The 20950-nt window shown below is 37.6% G+C and overlaps 1 protein-coding gene across 1 annotated transcript in view; it reads right to left on the bottom strand.

The window, feature by feature from the left end:
• DPYD (dihydropyrimidine dehydrogenase) overlaps nucleotides 1-20950 on the bottom strand; it is a 277603-nt gene that overhangs the window by 190028 nt on the left and 66625 nt on the right. The window contains exons 5-7 of the mRNA XM_026038025.1: nucleotides 10540-10701; nucleotides 4282-4478; nucleotides 232-313 (exon numbers count right to left, since the gene is read on the bottom strand). Coding sequence (XP_025893810.1) covers nucleotides 232-313; nucleotides 4282-4478; nucleotides 10540-10701 — 441 coding nt within the window. The remainder of the gene's footprint in view (nucleotides 1-231; nucleotides 314-4281; nucleotides 4479-10539; nucleotides 10702-20950) is intronic.

The following is a 20950-nucleotide window of genomic DNA, read 5'->3' on the forward strand; positions in this document are numbered from 1 at the left end:
TCACATGCAGGCATGCCAGATGAGAACTATTGATTGCCCTTTTCCAAACTAGGCATTCAGACAGGAGACAGACAAATGCCCTGAGCAAGAGGAAGCATCTTCCTGCCTCTGTCTAGCGTAGCTTTTAATTGTTCTTTACTAATGTGCATGACATTTTGCTGTTAATCTTTGCCAGAGTTCCTCTTCTTTTTTTCTCTGAGCTATACATAGGCAGGATATATTTTTCATTACCTTCACTCCAAGATCCTTCATAAGCTCAACTTCAAAATTCACTACATCATATGGCAATCGGAACTGTGGGATTTCAGATGTACTAAAATGAAATAAAAAAGAAAAAAGAAAGCTTGTGAAACATTTCCAGATATTAGAAAGGATTTTTTTTTTTTTTTTTTTTTTTTGTAGCTGTTAAACTTATATCACACATTTAAGATAAATTTAATGTCTTGGAGTAGAAATGTGGCAAAGCCAGATTCTCATGTTTTTAATTGTGAGAGTAAGGGGTGGCCAAAAAAGCATAATTTTTTCAGTGGTTAAAAACACAGGCCAAGAATGCAGTGCCTTGTGGCCAATCCTGCCCACACTTACAGGTAACCATGTAACAGATATTCTGGTGAGATTCAAGAGAGTTTAGACTCCACTCTTGCCCACCATAAGGAACATGTAACATCAAACAAGCTTAAGATATTTAAGACTACATCTCTTGGCCACTTAACACAAAGCAATCTTCTAGTAGTCATTCATTAAGATATCCAGTAGGGAAGAATCCCATTTTAACAAAATTTAAGAAGTAGCATATGCTATTTTGAGCAACTGCAATTAATGCTGTATCCTCCTCCATTTCTACTTCTTAAATTTTTTATGAAGTTTCAGAATGTACAAAGTCAGTGATTTTATATCAGCTCTTAGACTCACGTCCAGCTTTTGACATACTATTTATTATTAATTGCTGTTATTTCTCTTGGAGAGGATCAGTAATGACATCTTTAAGTCCCTGGCACTATAAGTTTACCGTATAGAACTGCAGTGCCAGCACAGAATCCCAGTTTATATCCATTCATATAGACCTATTGCTCCAACAGAACTACACCTATCTATTCTAGTTCAAAAACCATCTTGTAAAGCACTGGACAGGTAAACACAATGAATTCCTTTTAAATATTTTTATTCAATGAAGATAAAATACATGAAGGAAAGTAAAGCGTCTTCCCAAATGTTTCTAAGCTTTTAAGAGCATAATCTGTTGTCAAATGAATGGATCTATGATTTTCATAACAAAGCACTGGCACGGGAGATTAATGCCAGCTTTATTTTACATATTGTTATTGAACATTTCACCTTTAACATCTCACTTTGGCAGACCAGAATGATCTTATTTATTTCAAACTGCATCAACATCAGTTATACTATTAAAGAAGTTAGTGTGCCTTCTTTTTATGATTTCTAATACTGATCACTTGCACCTTTTCTGACCAGTGAGAAATGAAAAGTGCTCCAAATATTAGACATAGCAAATGTATCATGACAATGCAACTTTCACAGGTCACACTAAGGAAAGTAGTGTCTGAGGGAGAGAAAAACAGACCAGAATGATTCTGCAAAAAAGATTCAATAAAGAAATCTAATTAAAAAAAGGAAATTTCTATTTTACAAACCATATACGTACTTGTTGAAAGTCTGACATTTCCTTACCTCTTAGAAGAGCCCTAAACAGCACTAGCTGCATTATGCACTGTCTCAATTTGTAAACATTTTTTGTTCTTACTAAAAAAATACTTACAGTTCTGTGCAACAGAGTATACCTGCAAACATGTACAAATATATGTACACATGCATATGCAAACACACATAGTTCTGTGCGGACACATGCATGCACTTTATCACAAAAATAAATATTTTATAACTGTCGAGCTCTACATCAGTAATTATGCTAAATTTCCTTCAGCAGCAGCAGTGTCAGAGACATAGAGAAATGAAGAAGGAAGCAGAGTGAAGGAGCAGCAGGGGGAAGCACAGAACTCTGGATGGGTCACATGTATTCACGTTCTTCTCAAACCTTATCCCAGTTAAAGGTGCTTGGTGTTTCTTGGTGATTCCGAATTACTTTTGTATAAGAATCACCCCTTTAGCCAAGGAAGAGAAAAAATTTTGGTATGTTCTAAGGGAGTCATATAGACAGGAACATGAACGGCGAAACATGTGTCCCTAAGCAAGAACATGAGCAAGTGCTCATGTCTACTCTACTACAATGCATTTAATTTGCACTAATAGTGAAATGAAAGAAAATCTATGCACAGAAAAAAATAAGATGCAGATGTGCAAGTTCAGATTCATGCTAGACTTATGTATTACATCTCAGAAACCCAGGAACTGTAAGTACTGGACAGCTCTCAATAATCTGAATATCATCCAAGATAGCTATGATCTTTATATATTTGTGAAGGGATTGCCTTGTTAAAAATACCCAAAAAGGGCCCAAGCACTGCCTTGTCAAACAGCTGAATCTGAATACTAAATGAATTCAGGCTTGTTACCCATTTGCAATAGTTTAGGAAGCCATGAAAACACACCCATCAATAACTTAAACTTGTTAAAAGAGGTACTGCAGAAGCTTGTAACTGCAGTAATGGATGACTGTTGCCATAGGTCAGCTTCCCTTCTCTTCCATGATTAAGAAAGCACAAAAGGAATTGATGCCTTTAATCACACATGAAACTTTCTTATAATGCATGGAAGTTAAATTTGACCAGTATCATTATGTATTCTTCAAGAGTGAAAAGCAGGAAAGACTTAAAATGCACTGCTTGTCCATTAAAAGATAACAAAAGGCCAAGTAAAATCTAGAGTAAAGCTGCTTTTTTGCCACAGAACAAAACTGACTAGAATTAATCTTAAATTCAAATTAAAAACTGCACTTTAAAATCACATTTCTTCAAATATGCAAGCACCATGTCATTCTACAAGCAACTGGAGCAAAGTATTATTTTCCCCTCAGAATTAATAGCAGCATTATATTACTGGATCTTACATGAGTCTCATCTGTCAGTGGCTAAAGTTTCAGTGTTAAGAACAGCTCATTATGTCTTAGTATTTCTAAGTAAATTAATTTTAAATCCAGTATTTAGAAAAACATAATGTGTTTTCATTACATGAATAAATGTTTCACATACCAAATTTCAAATTTTGAACGGTAACTAGCTCTAGTAAGAGAGTTTCACACAGCTAAATGCCTACGTATTAACACCTCGATAATTAAACAGAATACTTAGGAACCTCAGTAGAAAATATGCACATAATCAGGTCTACTTTTCCAGCACTAATTCTCCACCTTCCAGAGCACTGAAAAAGTATTTGACGTTATGACATTATGGATCAAATTCATTAATGGTGTCAACTCTATTGATTTCAGTAATGTTGCAGTGAAGGAAGGGCGGGTCCCTCTCCCCTTCTTACTGCCTCTTCAGTATGAATACAACCACAAAATGCGACATTTAATTTTAGGTGGACTAATATCCACTAGTTGGTTTTCTGAAATATTCTTTTATATTTAGTAATTCCAACACACTTTATATACCATTTAGATACCAGAGATTATGGTGATAAAAATTCATCTTGTTGTACAGAAGCCATGACACCATGTCCTGAACTATGGTCCATCACTATTTGTTTACCACATAGACAAGATGCAAAGCTGCCTTAACAATTGTGTATTTACTGAAAACTATTTTCTTTATTCACAATTTGGTGAATGTGGAAATTAGGTAAGGAGGGTTGACTTCCTTCTTACAGTATGGTTTACTAATGCTGCAAATCCAAGCAGACATAATGGATTTATTAAAGATGTTCTTAAAAGCATTCTACATTTAAATTTCTACATTAAATTACTATACTTTTAAAGCATTTTAAATATCTACTAATTATTTCAATTCATGTGGCTACAACTACTTCATCATGTTTTAACTGCTTTGGGTCACAGAAGATGGTACCTGACAATTTTCTGAAGTGTTAATTTAATAGTAACAATAGAACAAAAATTTTTAGAGGTCATATGAAGGGAATACAGGAGATAGGCAAATTCTCAGTTAAAGTTGCCATTAAAGGCACTTCCTTTGATCTGAATACTGGGTTATTTAAATAAAAATTAGTTCTCCAATTAGGAATATATTTTTCCTCCTTTACACTGAAATATCCTTAAAAAGGCAGAATGATCAATCACAGGAAACATTTTGGGGGAAGGGGGGATATGGGGTGTTCTTTTTTTATTTCTGTTGCTTGTTTTTTTACCTTAAGCCACCAACATACTCCTGCTTTTCATATATGGTGATGTTCGAGTAGCCCAGGCGAGCGAGGAAAGAAGCACAACTTATACTCGCGGGTCCGGCGCCAAGGAGAGCTATCTTCACATGATAGGCTTCAGGCAGCTCCTTCACAGGAGGCAAGGATGGGTTCCTGATCTGAGGAATATTCATAGCTTTGAACACCTGAAAAGCAACACATGCAATAGGTTACACTGAGCTACGGCCTCCTTAATGTCACCAAGAAACTGCACACGCTTCCTCACCTCCTCCGTTACACAGGTAAGAACCGGCCCTCCAAAATATACATGTTGTCAAGCATCTCAATAAATACTAGCTCTAAAATACTTGGCGAGTTTCCTTCCAGATTTTTCTTTCCTCAGAACCAAAGGAAGAGTTTTTCGATATAAACTTTAGCATAATCAATTTAAGAATAAAATTTTTCATTTATGTTTTGAATCAATGTTAATTTTCCTCATGCGCAGTTGAGCACTCATGCTAGGTAAACCAATGATTAGTTTCTTCCCCCCTCTAAAATTTCTGTGTCAAATTTTCCTAGTCTTTGCAAATTGACATAGCATTTTAACAAACTGCAAGAAGAGACAGATAATTGTTTAAAAAAAAGAATCATTTATACCTGACAATTCATACAATATGGGAAGGTTTAATGTGGTTATTAATGGATTTCACAGGCTGAAAAGCTTATATTGTACTGTGAAGCTAGACTGTGATAACCAAAATGCAATAGGATATTTTAAAAATGTCTGCTTTGTTACATTCACATAGAAATAGCTTGAATGGTACAAATTTCCAGGAGTCTTATGCACTTGTTTTAGAAGGTTGGTCAGTAATATAAATTATGTAATTAACATATTATATGTGTTTATTAAATACTATGAATGTGCATATCTTACATTTATTACTAAATTTATTTTATCCTTATTTTATCCATATTTTTAATTTATTATTGAACAAGAGTCACATCCCTCAACTAAACATCATACTAAAACCCAGCATTATTGTGTTGCAGTGTCAAGCTTCAGAAACCAAGCACTCATGCAAGAAATCCTAGTAGTTCAGGCTGAATGGTCAACTTTAATTCTGCCTCTTTGCAAACAGGGTGAAGCTGTCCTTATACAGCTATACAAGCTAGCTGTGCTGTATCTTGCCATCTGGAATTCAGTGGCATTCACTGGCAGTTTTGCATATTAAGGCTGGTAGGGTAACTGTGTGAAAATAGCAAACTGCCTCAATGCATTTCAAAAGATTTTTACTCACCTCTTCATGCAGTTTCACTACGCTAATTAAATAATGCCGAATTCTCCTGTACAAATCTTTTGGTGTGCAGAGATGACTCTCGCAAACGTTCAGTGTCCTAGCACATGCAACTGTCGCTCCCTTGTCGGCTCTGACTGGTGTCAAGCTATAAGTAAGGTTTACTACTAGTATCTTTCTTATTCACCTTCAAAAACATTATTTCATGTCTATTTTCAGATGGTGCTTTTATTTTGTTTTGCAGTATTTTGTGACCAAGATCTACTTGGGAGAATGAGGCAAAATAATGAATTTTAAAGCTGAATCTGTCAGCAGCAAGAGTCAGAGACGGCTGCCTTTCATTCTCGCTTACGTCTACCCCAAATAGATTACAAAGCCTAATAACGGACATTAGCAAATGCCAATCTCATTAGAAATGTCTCCTACAGCAAAGGATGCTTGACGCCTGTAAAGCACACTCCCCATAAGTTTCTATAACTCGCCCAAACATCAGCAAGTGCATCTGGACGGAGAAGCACGTGCACGGGAGGGCCGTTAACGGTGTCCATAGGCAAGAGAGGGGGACAGTGAAGCCAAGGCGAAGCCCTGAGCACCTGAGCGGGACCCGCGCTCGGCAGGGTCCCGGCTCCGGCCTGCCCGCGCTGCACCGCGACCTCGCGCTGCTCCCTCACGGCCCTCAGAGGAGGCACCCTGGCGGAGCACCTGCCAGGAAAACACAGATCGGGTTTCCTTTTCCAACGGCTTTTTGCTGTAACAGCAGCCAGGGAGGGACAAGGGTGTTTTGCTATAACAACGTATCTCCAGAGAGGGACGCGGCACCAGAACAGGCACAGAAGTCACAGTACTAAATGATCGAGTATTTATATCTAGCCCATACAGATTAAAATACTATATTTTGTATTTAGCTTGTGCTGCAGCATTCAGAATGATTTACCTGGAAACGCTATAAACCCTTTAAATCCAGTAATACCTACTCGGAAATATACGATTTTGAGGGCATGCTGCTTACACCACAATAGATAACGTAACAGCTCCCCATCCATTCTTACTGCAAGCTGCAATCTTGGATTTGGGTAACTACCAATTTCGGTACATTCTGTGGAACTGACAATCACACAGATCATGCCTGTACATATCGTCACTATAATCTCAGCATACTTTCACTGAACTTATATTCCAAAACCCAGGAATGTCTCCTGGTTTTGAACTACTTGGGCAAAGGAGACAGATAAAGACATTAATATAATTTTGACCTGTGCGGCAGCAGGTGTAACCTACGCTTGACACTCATCATTTATAATAGTGAGCTTTTACTCTGTGCCAGTCTCTAGATGCAACAGTTACCGTGGTAACTGCATCCCCGTGTACACATTCTACATCACAAGTACAAATGGGCATTTTTTTTTCTTTCCCCATTTGAACATTAAATGTCAAAATCCGTATTTTCTTCCCGACTGGATTACAATTTATTTCGAATATGAGGCTAATATACTTACAAAGCTCTGTAGGTGCATAGAAGGCACATGTAGGAGGTGTGAGGTGCCATTTTTGTGTTCTACCGTATGCAAGACAAATATTTTACAATTAGGGAGTTTTATCTGCAGTATGAACAGATGATCAGTCATTGTTCAGAAGCACAAAGGGGCACACGTCACACCCATATATTTTCCATTTTAAACCCACATTTCTGCTTTACTGCAAATTATATCTTTTATCTCAGCTAACAGTTGTGCCTTTTTATTATTGCTCTCCCTTGTAATGTGTCAAGTGTACGATCCTCAGACTAATTCCACGGGAAAAAAAAGTCTAAAATTGGCTTTATGCACAATGGAGTTTTCCGTAAATAAGCCCCCGTGGGACAAACTATTACACAGTGTGTGAGAATTACCATGCAGCTCTCATTAACGGTAACACATGTTGCACAACTAAATCACACAATTTGCTAAGTTCCTTAAAAAAGTAAAGCATCTGCAGAACCTGGTGCCCTTTTCTTTTTTTCTTTTTTCTTTTTTTTTTTTTTTTTTTGGGGGGGATATTGCACTAGTAACTTATTACTTTTTTGGAATTTTATTTAATGTCTTTTAATAATTGTTACCTGGAAACACTAATACTACTATACACCTTTCAACAGTACATCTTATATACACTGCTTCCAAGATTTCTACAACTCCATTATCAGTTTTTAAAAGACTGAAAGTTTAAAACAGAAATTAAAAAAGAGAAAACTATTAATCACAAAAACGACTATTATTGCTCATTTCATATCACAATACATACAAATTCTTTTTAAAATGGCAGTAAATTTAAGGGTTGCTAACAACGCTATTAGTATTTTATGCTAGTGCTGCTAGTATTTTAGGATACTACAAAATAAGATAGACAATAAGATTTATTGAAATGTTATTTTTGTTATAATGCTAAATGCAATTGTATGTCATTTTAATTTTGTTAGGACTACTGACAATACATCATTTAAAACACTGCAAGAAAAGTCATTCTGAGCTATTCATCCTGTCCTGCAGTTTTAGTATCAATCATCATGCTACCACGGAGCTTTTTTAATAGATTTCTAAAGATTTTTGAAGAAAAATGGCAGATATTTAGTAGTATCTATCAAGCTATAATTCCTCCCTATTAATCATAGCATTACAGCTAAAAGGAGACACAAATCAAGTTAACAGATATTATATGAATTTAGTTTCTAAACAGTAATATTTCATCATTGTATTTCTCATGAAACACGACTGGCAGCTGTTTAATCTTTCTTTTATATATATATATATATATATATATATAGCTTTTATATATATATGTGTGTGTGTGTGCATATATATATATATATATATATATATATATATATATATAAAGTTTTTCACCTTGCAGCAAATACTAAATTTTTACATATAAGGAATAAAGGTCATTAGAAAAAGAGCTGAGAGTACTGCCTCTCGAGTGACAAATCCCACGTATTTGGTATCCAAGCAGAACAAACAGAGTCAGTCTCTGGCCTTGCCCTACATGTGAGCGCTCTGGGCTCCTTTGTGGAGATGCCACCCTTGCACATCTCAGTCTCAGGAAAACAGAAGCATTATTTACATGGCAAAGGAGAGCGGCTGAGTCTAACAGGTACTGCAGAAGCCTTGCAAGTGGCCTGGAAAGCAGAAAGGAGGTGGACAAAGAGAGAAAAAGGAAAATCTCTGCCGCAGGTAGCAATATTGCTTGCTCTGGGAGTCCTAATACACAGACACTGAGAAGGGGGTGTGAAGTCTATACACAACAGCAGAGGAAAAAACTGGCCTTACAGACGTATCATCTGTTACTTCCAGATTGGTTCGCATCTCTATTTTGGTCTGTCCTACAAATCTTTATTCTCAGGCTTTGAAAAGGTGACCGGAATCTCATGTTATGTTTGTAAACACGCTCTGCCAAATGGCTCAAGATACAGAACTGGGACGTGCTCATTAGCTACAGACTATATAGAAAAGTGCAGTGCTAATATATGCTTTTTATACACAGTCACACCTGCCTCAATTGTACAAGGACCAAGAACACAAATTTTACTTAAAGACATCGCGTGTGTATCAGAAGAGAGGCCAGCTGAGACTGAATCTGTACAGTAGTTTGCACAATCTGCCCGAGACACTGAGACTGCACGACTTCTCCCTGCCTGCCAAGGAAGTTAATGGACTAACAGCAGTGTCTTTTCTTCTTCAGCTGGAAATCTTGAGCATTGAATCTGCACAGTTGTAACCCACAGAAGCACCTCAAGCACCCCTCAGAACACCCTAACATCAAGCATCAACATCAATATGAAACTTTTCCTTTGATCCAAAGCAAAATGTGCCAATCCCTACAAGAATTACTTCAGCCTTAAAAAAAAAAAGATAAAAATTGAAACAGTTGTTTGAAAGTTGAAAGGCAAAATCATTAGCTTACAAAGTATTTCCCATTTTTTACACATTGGAATTAAAATCACAAAATAGTCTAATTTATCTGAACCAGCACTGCTCAATGGATTTATTATTCACTAACTCATTTTGCTTAGGTAAAATCTAAAGTGTAAAACATCCCTTTCATTGCACTATAAATGTACAGCAGTCCTGCAGGGATTTTGTGATGGAAAACACAGATTGGGAAAGGACAAGAGAATAAGGTTTGGAAACTGTCATATATTAATACAGAATCATAACTTTACATTACATGTATATATATAATGTACACATATATATGTACGTTAGGAACAAATAAATGCTAGTACTTGTTCTCTGCTGCAAGCAGCATCTGAAATTTTTAAAATGCAACTCAATTTCTTCTTTGAGGCCAGTGAAGTCAACATTCGGGCATGGCCATTTCCTTTTATTATTGAACGCAGGTCTTATCTACTTTGGAAAATAACACTTTGGGTGTAAAATGTGAATTGATTCCTCCTCTCCGTGATTTTCCTAAAGCATACATTAAATTTTACATGATTTTTTTTTATGCACCAAAATTCAGAAGTGCTAGACCATGCTCTCCTCAAAATTACCTTCAAATATAGAAACAGATCCTCTGCTGCATAAGAAAAAAAGAAAAAAAAAGAAACTTTTAAAATGGAAAGATATCTAAACAGTTCATCCATAAAAAATAATTACAACAAAATTAAAGATTTAAACAAAGAGATAAGAAAGCACCAAGTATTCCTGAAAGTTAATTAATACAATCTTCTGTGCATCCATTCAATATGAGACACTAGGTCTTGCTTTACCATGGAGTTTACAGAAAGCCTGGTTCAAGGCTTCAAATTGTCGCAAAGGGTGCAACATCACAGCAAAGTGCTCCACGCAGAAAGAATAAGCAATATATTACTTTAACTTCCTACACTTATTTTAGCACTAATAACTTTTTTGAACAAATCATTATCAAATGCAACCACTTAGACAATACTCCTTGGTAGATACGTAAAGAATTTCAGCCATAGGCAAGCCTTACATACCTCAGTAGCAAACTGCTGCAATCCACCAATATTAATTGGTCCCTCCTCTGTGGCGTACAAATTGCAACCACCAACGCAAAGATCAGAAGTTGGACACACCATTCCACAGGTGAGGCCAAGTGGATTGTCAGAAAGAATCATTTTGGCAGCTCCATAATAGTTCTGCAGAAAAACAAACAAAAGCAAAACAAAAAAACAATAAAGTCACAAACCACAAAAGTGCAACTTCAAGAAATGCAAAATACTTTTTCTTCAGATGACCAGTAGAGGAACTGAAAAATAAGAAATACTGCTAACCTCTTAAATGCACAAATAGTTTCCATATATAGTTCCCATATATATTACTCAGAAGGATTGCAAAAAATAGCAGAAAATACAATAATTGTATCAAGATAAAACTTTTATTTTTAGTTTAAAAATTTGTTACAGTTTGATTTATCTAATGGGTTTACAGGATTCTTACAGTGGTGTAACAAATCTGTGTTGGAAAAACACTGTGCCTGCATTACACGCTCGTAAATGCCTTCCCCATTTCTAGGTCAATTAGGCACTAGCTGAATTGTAACCTTGTTGGACGGCTGACCACAGAGTGACAGTTAGATCATTGCTCCCTTATGACACAGGGAATGAGTGGCTTATTTTACACATGTGTGCACACCGTCTCCGAAGCCAGGCCTGCCCTTCACACCAAATCAGCAGCACCAATTGCCCCAGGCCCGCGATGAGAACAGGCGTTCTGTGACTAACTGGGGATATTGAGCTACTGGACTCCAATTTTGAACTTCTGCCTTAACCACAGACCGACCATGGCACACATTTCTTTACCTGTTTTCCTAAGTAGCAAAACAGGGAACAGATCAAAGAGGTTATGTACAAGTAAAATTGTCGCAATTTAGCAACTTCTCAATATTCAGAGCACATCTTTAGAAAAAGAAGAGCTTCCTGATAGATGATAATTAGCAAGATTTCTTTTGCTATTAAAAAGTTGAGGAACGGACAGCACAGACGAGCTCCCAGAGCTTGGCACGGATAGAAAATAAACCATTTTTCTTAGCCTACACCATTCTCTTATGAGGGAAGACCAGAAGAAATGAAGCACCAGAAGCAAGGAAGTAAAATGTCATTCAGAGGTGAACTACTGATGGCAATTCTGCATTATACCTAATGTGTGCTAAATTTTCACATAGTCCCATTTGCATTAATGAAATTATGACATAATTGAAGCAAAGCTTTTACACCCTATCTTTTCTTCTGTACATCTAAGAAAAAAGTTTAATTGTGGACTCCATTTTTTTCTTCATTTGCCAAACGTGCCTGCCTCCACCAAACACTTCATCAAGAAAATTCCAGGAGACATTTCTAGAGCTTACTATGGCCACTGCTATCAGAGGAAGCTGATATACTGCTACACCAGATGATAACTGAGTTGGCACAAGGCTGAGGTGCCACTAAAGTTTCTTCAGCAAGAAATGAGTATGCTAGGATCTCATCCTAGCTTTCTTTAAAGTAGTAATAAGGAGTGAAAGAACAGCATTAATTCTCTTCATCCACCTCTCCCACATTCTAAACTTCAAACATTACCATCAACCTGAAATTGTTCGGTCATAATAAATCTTTCTTTGTCACTCTATCCCAGGAAGGCAGCTGACTCAGGACACCTGAAAGATACAGTTCATAGCACGTGAAGGACTTGATCACAGCAGACACTATGTAATGGCACAGATTATTTTCTGTCAAGTAGTATGCACATAGAAGTGCTTTATCAAAGGAACTACAACTCTGCAAAGAGTGAATAAACTGCCAGCTCTGAATAAAAAGAGTAGTGTTGAGATTTGACTGTATAACAGGCAACAGGTAACAACATTTAGGATGAGTTTGGCATAGTCAGATTCATCACCGGGCATGTTGAAAGCCTGAGCATAATATTCTTAAACCAGATGCTCTGGACAGAGCAAGGGATTCACAGGAGGAAGACATTGCCATGTCAGCTTGGACCAGTTTAAGAAATGCATTTGTAGAGGTAACTGGACCTGTAGCTTACAGATGCTGCTGTCTACTCCACAGCATGAGCCTTGTCCATCACCTGGCAACACAAAACAGACACCTGTGTGCATTTGCAAAGAATTTTCTTAGAGATTATGAAAATCCATCAAAATTCCAGTCTTGCCTGAACAAGCAACCCCCTTGCCCAGCTGTTGTGGGAAATGCTTCTTTCAACCGTTTTGCCTGTGGTGGCTGGTAGGTGCTTTATCATTCTCACTTATTTCATTCTCACAAAATAAAGGAATATTAGTTCAAGAGAGGCTGTATGTATTAGCAAATGTTTGCTTTGTTAGTATCTGAATGATATTGTTTTAATACATCTGAGATCATTAAAGCTGTTAAAAATGGCCAGCAAGGACATTATAGACTCAATTCAGTTGCCAAAACACAGAAGTCTAGTTGTACCAGAGATCCCAGCGTGTCCAAAACATCCCCAAGCAGATGGCAGAGAAAACACAACCACTGCAGGAGAGCAGCATCTTTCTAAAGGGGCATCTACAGCATCTTAACTAGCATTAGATGTCTGTTCCACTGACACATCAGGCCCTTCCTTTTTTCCACTTTAAAATAAAAAAGTCAGAAACTAATAATAGGGATTTTTTCCCAATAACTTACAGATCAAATTGTTTTCAGATAATTTTCATTTAGAGTAATATTTCATGAAGAATAAGAGTTTTATTTTCCCTTCTTGCATTGTCCACGATTATTATAATCATCTCTGACCCTGGTTCAATGAAACAATTAAAATATGCATGTGTATTTTCATTTAAGTAACTTAATTAAGAATCTCCTACATCCTTACACTTTTTAATTAAAATCAATATACAAAGCTAGTTACTAGGCCTAGAAAGAAATGCCATTTAAAAAAGCCAACTGTTCATTTTTAAACTTAATTTCATTGCATACCTGTGAAGTATCTTTTCAGACTTGAGCTCTGCCGCTACTGGCAATGTCAGCACAGCTGGCACATTTCTTTCTGCAAATCCAAGCCAAAACTTGAGCAAAACTATGTCATGGAGCACAGATGTAGCATAACCACCTCTTCAAAGCTCTGTCAGCAGTGAATTCAGCAGCAGCAAGGTATAGAAAGAGGAAAGAAAATGCAAAAACAGCCTGCAACTTGAGAGAGATGGGAACAGTGGGTGTAGGAAGAGGGTCCTGCCTTACTCAGGGGGATATCTAGGGAAAGCAATCCCGACATCCTGCTATAATTATTTACATTGGAAGCTGGGACCTAGGTCCTAATGTGCATGAGGCTAAGTGCCACTGGACTATTAATCTGCAGGAATCGAGGTGCAGTGATGAGAACGAGATCCTGGTTTGGGAAGTCATGAGATGTTCCAAGTTCCTACCTAAACCCCACAGGCTTTACAGAAGAAGAGATCAGAATTAAAGGGAAACAGATTTTCTTAAAATGACAAAGTTACTCCAGGGCATGGAATGAGGAAAACAGTGTTAATAGTCTGGAGTATTTTCTAAAGATGCTGAAATAAGGTAACTCTCTTGGCTATTTTTTAAAGACATCACAGAGTAAGCAAGTCCAGAACTAGAATGTTTTTACTTTCTTCTTCATTCAGTATGTGCCTGTCCACATCTATCCTTAGAATCTTTTTTTCCTATGCACTGCCACAGAAATAAATTAATGTGGCTGGATAGGATGTTTTGTGGTTTCCTCCATCAAAATGTCAATAAATACTACATTGGTAACACACAGAACAGAAACAACCCTTAAACAGACATCAATAATCAGCAGAAACCAGGCAGAGGAGGATCACCACATTGGAGGCATTATATAATTTGCATGCAAATGAGACTGTTTTTTACTTGAGGAAAAAAACTATTAAAATGTGTAGGATCAATACTGAAACCAGAAGAAACTGCGTTTACTATCAGGAAATGCTTATAGAATATTTTCTTTCTATTTAAGAGCTTTTCATATAAGTCAGGCTGTTTTTGTACTGTTGTTCCTTAAAAACAATGAAGAATATGCACTATTGTGCTTTGGGTAAAAAGGATGAAAACATTGTCTTAGCAAGGATTTGGGGACAGAGGGAATGCTTTAAAGAAAAAAGTGTTAATCTTTTTCCTTTGGATTGAATTTAAAAAAATATATATACCAAAAACATGGAAAAATTTGAACATCCATCTGAGATCATATTGTGTGATAGCTTTTGGCTTTAAAATTTATTCAAAATGTATTGTCTTAAAATATCTTTATGTTCCAAAGAATAATGATTTAAAACTGCCTATTGTTATGTAAGTAGTAATTTTCACTCTGACACACACCAGTTCAAATACAACAAGAAAACCCCCCACCATGTCAGCCCTCCCACCAAAATATCTTCCAAAGTAGAAGGAACAAAACATAATGGCAACTTATCAAATTATACATATTCTATATTATAATGCTGATGATTTTTAATCAGGCCAGAAATCTTTCACATCATTTGACTTATGTCATCATAACAGGACTGTAATTTCACACAGTGTCACTATCTTTTTATGAAAAATAACGGAAAAAATATCTTGTACTGTCATTTTGTCCTTTGTAGTCTGGAATGTGAGAGATTCCTTAATTGACATAGTGTCATCGCAAAAGTCTATTCTACATAATTATACTATGGCAACTGAAACCAGCTGTCAGCCATTCCATTACACTAACTACAAACAGACATCTCAAGAAAAGTCACTGTTTCAAGAACATCAGTTTAACACCATTACTACTTTTTCTTTTTTTTTTATTTAGTGACCTGAAATACACAAAGATTAACAGAGAAAGCAGAATAAAACAGCAATTTCAAAAACCTGGGGCCTCAAAGTAGTATTTAAAGATTAATTGTGATGCATATCTGTATATAATTATTACCAGCCATGTAACAGCTGACTTCTGCAACCCTTCATTGTACTACCAGGATCCCATTTACAGTATTTTACACGTAAAATGTGACTCATGGCTTTCCACAGGCTTCCCAATGGCAGAGCTGTCCCTTGCTAATTTACTCCCAGCTCCTCTGGCACACAGGAACCATCATGCAGTTTCTCTCACCTGTCATAGCTCCCTGTCTCTTAACACAACTCTTTCTTCCTTATAATCTTTTCTTCATTTCCTTTTCTCTTTCCTTTTTTTTTTTTTTTTTTTTTTTTTTTTTTTTTTTTTTTTTTTTTTTTTTTTTTTTTTTTTTTTTTTTTTTTTTTTTTTTTTTTTTTTTGTGTGTGTGTGTGTTGGTCTACCTCCTTTTCCTTCTTTATTTCCAGTACATTATTCCAAACATTTTTTTTCTCTTAATCATGCCCTATCCCGGACTTCAGACTCGCCCCCTTACACCTCTACATCCATGTCTGTCCTCCAGTTCTTTCCCTCTCCTAGCTCTTCCTTCCCCATTTCCTTCAGTTTGCCCTTTACTGAAATACTCCTCCGAAATCCTAAAACTCATATTCTTGAGATCCACTGTTTAGTCCTACACATTTCTAGTATTCAGTTCTCTCTCCATCATTTCCCTGACAGCACTCGGCACAACCAGGAACAGGCCTTTCTCCAGAGGGCAGCCCAGTCTGGGTTTTCTTAAAAAGGCTGGACATCAACATTCAAAGTCTATTAGGAAATGATCGCCATGTCAGCTCAGACCAGTTAGTCATTTTTAATAAGCAAGAGGGGAAAAGATGATTCTTTCAAGTAAGCAGAAATCTGTGGAATTGATGTCAGGAGTCATGGTAATACTGCAAGGCTTGATATGGAAAATGAGCGCGCGAGTTAGACCGGGCTACAGTGACAGGAAACGTGGCCGACTGCAGATATGACAGGAGGAGCTTCTGCTGTGCCCGCTTCTTCATTATAGACTCAGGCCATCAAGGCTGAGTCAGTCGCTTCTTATGCCTGGGCCACACAACACAAGTTAATGCTCACTGATTGCTACGCCTAAGTTCCACTGACAGAAGTTTTCCAAAGCAATTACTCAACCATAAAGGTGCCAGATAACAAAGCTCCATAACTGTCCCTAAGCAGTCAGAAGGTCTAATCCGTAAGCAGCTGACGCTTTTCCATGGGCAGCTTCCTCTGGCATCCTGGCTCTGCTTACCAGGAGGAAGGTGGGGGTCAGGCAACAAGCATTTGGACCACGGTGCTTCTAGGGAGCCGCAGGACACTGGATGGACCAGCACTAGAGCAGGACAAGTGCTGGAGCTCCACTCAAACACCGCCTTTGTGCTGGGAAAGGGGGAGACTAAATCCTAACATCACTCCTAACGCCTAAGAGCATTTCAGAGGAAATTAGAAAACAAGTTTTCTCCTAGAACAGCCAAACATCTTAAAAAAATCTAAAAGATAACTAAGATGGCACCCATACATGCCAAAGCATATGCTCTTTGTTTTGTAAGGTGAAGGTTGCATTTTAAGCAGCCAAGTTAAACATAATTGTCCTCTTGAAACTATGTGGAAGTCAAAATACCGCTTTGTTTCCTTCTGATGCTTAAAAAACAATTGCAGCCATGTGCGAATAGTGAAGCTGAAGTCTCGTCTGAGCGCTACCGTTGCGAGCAGTCTGCAGCACCCAGGAAACGCTGACCAGGAGACACAATAGATCACACGGTACCTTTATAGAGTGGGGCTGTAATCCAGTTTGTATGGAAAAAAAGAGAATGCAAGTTGCGGCCTAAACTCTACTGAGTCAGTGGCCTAACACAATACAGCCTAAGTGACATCCTTTTTCTCAAAGAGGCTCAAGGCTCATTGAATGTGGCAATTCAATTACCCTCGCAACCCAGGAGGATCCCCTCCTCCCCGGCCCTCTCCTGCTCCTGAGCTGAGGTCTAACGGCAGAGCAGCCTGGCACAGCTACATTGTACACGCCTGTAAATATCTAAAAAGCCTCAGGCTTTAGAGAACAAGCATCCCTGACCTTTTATGATTGCTATAGCAGTTTTCTAACAAAACAAACTACATACAATAGAGCTCTTAAATACCTGACAGAGTAATTCATTTTCAGTACACAGTAGTCTAAATACTCTATTAATGAATCATGTTTCAAACACCTGAATGCTGTACTGCTTACTGCTTGGGCAGAAAGGAGAGCAAGGAAGTTGGCAAACTAGAACTTCTCAAAAGAACCTGAAGTGTTACCTGCTGGAGGGAGTTTCTCAAGAGAACGATGGAGAAAGGGTTGGAAATGCGAGTGGAAATTCAGTAAGCCTAGAAAGCAACCCGGATGTCCTGGGTTTATTGACTCAAATACGTGAACCTTTTACACTTCATCTATTTATTTTGTCTAGAAGCTAACAGATGTATGCATAAACTGTTGGATTAAATATAGAAGTTTATTTAAAAGGTGAAAATAATGCAAAAAAAATGCTTTCATTGGAAAGTATTTTCAAAGACATTTAACAAGTTTTGACAGTGCAAAGTATGCTTTTATGAAATGATAGAATATTCAGCAAGCATATTGTTGAATATCTGAATGATTAGTTTATTAAAAGTTTAGAAAAATACCTTAAAGTGTTGCATAACAAACATGAAAAGATACTGGTTTCTTTAAAAACTTTCAAGATGGTAGCTTTGAAGTTTCAGTGTGATTTTCAAAATTACACTGTTCTTGTCTTTTCGCAGGTCTACAAGCACAGGATACAGGAACAAGCACCCCAAGCATCATGAAGCAGGCAGGTCGAGGATACTGATATAGGGGTTGTCACACAGACCCTGACTTCAAGAGAATCACTTAAATTTCTGCATCTGCCTCACAGCTACCACCTTATGCCTGTATTTCTCGCTTGGTAGAAAGCAATGGGCTTCAAAGTACAGATGTAGTATAAAAAAGAGCAGCACACACACGTACCTACACAAACATCCTATTAATAAAGCAAGCAGCAAGAGTTTATGTAATGGTTCCCGAAGAACAGGATTTGTTATGTTGCAATAGAAACATTTTCTAGATTCATTTTCACCAGAAATGAATATATCAAAAGGAAAATTCAGCTGAGCAAACTGTAGTCAAGTCAAAGCTGGATTCCCTCTAAGTAGTGCTATTTCTCCAGACAACAGTCAGTATGTGCATTAAAGGAGGCACAGCTATTGACAGTGAAGCTATCGATATGGAAAATATCCAGCCTTGCTGCCTATCCCATGATTTCAGACATTTGCTAAGTGTTTATGGTTGCGGCTTTTTCTTGACTTTTTTTTTTCCTTAAATGCCTGAATTGAGATGTTGCGGAGAAATGCTCCCATGACTGTGCAACATTAGATCTCGCCAAGCAGGATAAGGTAAGAAAGCAAAGGGAAAACACTGTATGTATGAAAACTCGCACCTGGAGTTGGCAGCGATGCTGGTTTGGGGCATAGCTTCCTGTCTCGGCAGCAACTCAGCTAGCAGGAACCAACTACTGAATTTTTTTAAAGCTGTGTCCTTCAGTCCATGTGATTATCAAGTGTCAATGTAAGGAAAAGCAGGTAACAAAACCTTAGTCTACTTTTTATAGAAACTACAGTTTCAGAATGGATACTGAAGCTAGGTATAGACAGGGTACTAAAAGTAAGGCTGTAACTACATGTCAGTAATCTGAAATACTTAAGTTTCCCCCTAAGGAATGCTAAAGCTCCTAAGAGAATAGAAGTATATGTCAATTCTTTTCTCAAGCAGGATTTCCTGATAAAATAGCAGCTGATCAGGTCACTTGCTCAGGGCAAAACCAGAGTCTTACCTATCATCTGCAGCTTCCAAGATACTTTAAATGAGTGAACATCAAACAGCCCTAACACTATAGGCTGCGACCCACCTCCCTGACTGACAGGTGAAATCTGGCCCTGTTAAAATCTCTACGAGTAGATCCATTGGCTTTAGCAGCACAAAGCTCTCACTTCACAAGTTTAAAGGAGACACCTAACATTATTCCAGCCTATCTTTGGCAAAACACAGCTCTCAAAGCTCTGCAGTAACCCCACCTAATTTTCTCTCCCTCTGTAATGGATTCCCAGAACTCAGAATGAATCTGCTCTTGAAATGCCTTACCCTTTCTGCCAACTCACAAAAGCATCATATTTCTAAGGCTATCAGAGTGTTAGAGGCCCACTAGATGCCTCATTCCCAGATACTGCTGGTGTCAGTTTTGACATTTTCTTTTGCAGTCTTCTGTCCACCTTCCCTTCTTTACTCCCAGCTTTTGTGTTTCTATTATCAGGCCCTTTTCCTTAGTAACAGATAGTACCCTATCCAAGGCAGGAGCATAAATAAACCTTAATACACAGAGCATTTTGGTAAAACACTTCCATAAAATTCTTTAGCTTTCCTAAACAAGCCAGAGTAGAATTAAGAGATGGAGACTAACGGTTTCATTACTGCCTTGTACCTTCCCTGTTCAGTTCTTCTGCTTCACAACGCCTGGAAGAGGTAATAAGCAGCAATATGCCACAAAGTAATATAGTATGGCTGGAAACAGATGCCCACATTCATGAAAGTAAGTGCTGCATTGACAGGATCCAGATTATACAAGAGTCCTTATGCAGATGCTGGGCATAATGCCAACCACTGTAAAGCACATCAACACATACTTATAATTGATACATGTATCTTAATATCTCCTTTTATCCCAATGATTCTTGTTAAGGTGCAGGATTTACTGGTGTGTTCTCCATGCAATACATACTGAGGAGTAAAAGCAATGCAGCTGGTTGCAGCAGGGCTGCTGCTGCCCCCCGTGTCTCCTCCAGCTCCCCCTGCACAGGCTCTACAGGATGCACCCAAGTTTGCACACCAGAGCACAACACACAGGCACAACCCCCAGCAGATCATGAGGCTGGCTGGACTCAGAGAGATAAATAAATCAAGCTAGAGCTAATGACTCAAAAGATGGGAAATACTTTTGAAAAGCAAGGGGCAATCAATATCCAGGCAGGTTTAAACTATCCCAGGCGGCAAAATTAATCTTGTCATATCAGCTTTGCTGCCAACTTTCCTTATTCATCTTGCTTACTGTTGACAGTCATTTGTAAACCACAAAAGGTTTGTTTTGTTTTAAGATTTTGCTATCATTACAATAACCTGTTAAGAGAGGTACAGTACCTCCAAAAAAGTAGGTTCTACTTGTTCCCATCATATTTTACTATTAGTCTAAATGACAGGCCACATTCATATGAACCAGAGCCTTCTAAGGTAAACTACAACAATAAGAATATTCTTTGATGGGTTGAAAGAAAACGAAAATTATAATCATTTGCTAAAAAAAGTCTTTAATGAAAAAAAGTCTTGTAAGTATATTACCTCAGTCATGTAGCAAAGTGAAATAACGACATTATAATAGTCAGTATTTTTCAATACCATTAGATTTTAAAAATAAAATCTTTATGGAAAAGGCGCACAAAAATAGATTTGCAATGTACATACTT

This window comes from Nothoprocta perdicaria, unplaced genomic scaffold, assembly GCF_003342845.1.
Source record: "Nothoprocta perdicaria isolate Ctin4 unplaced genomic scaffold, notPer1 scaffold_20, whole genome shotgun sequence".
Taxonomy (NCBI): Eukaryota; Metazoa; Chordata; class Aves; order Tinamiformes; family Tinamidae; genus Nothoprocta; species Nothoprocta perdicaria.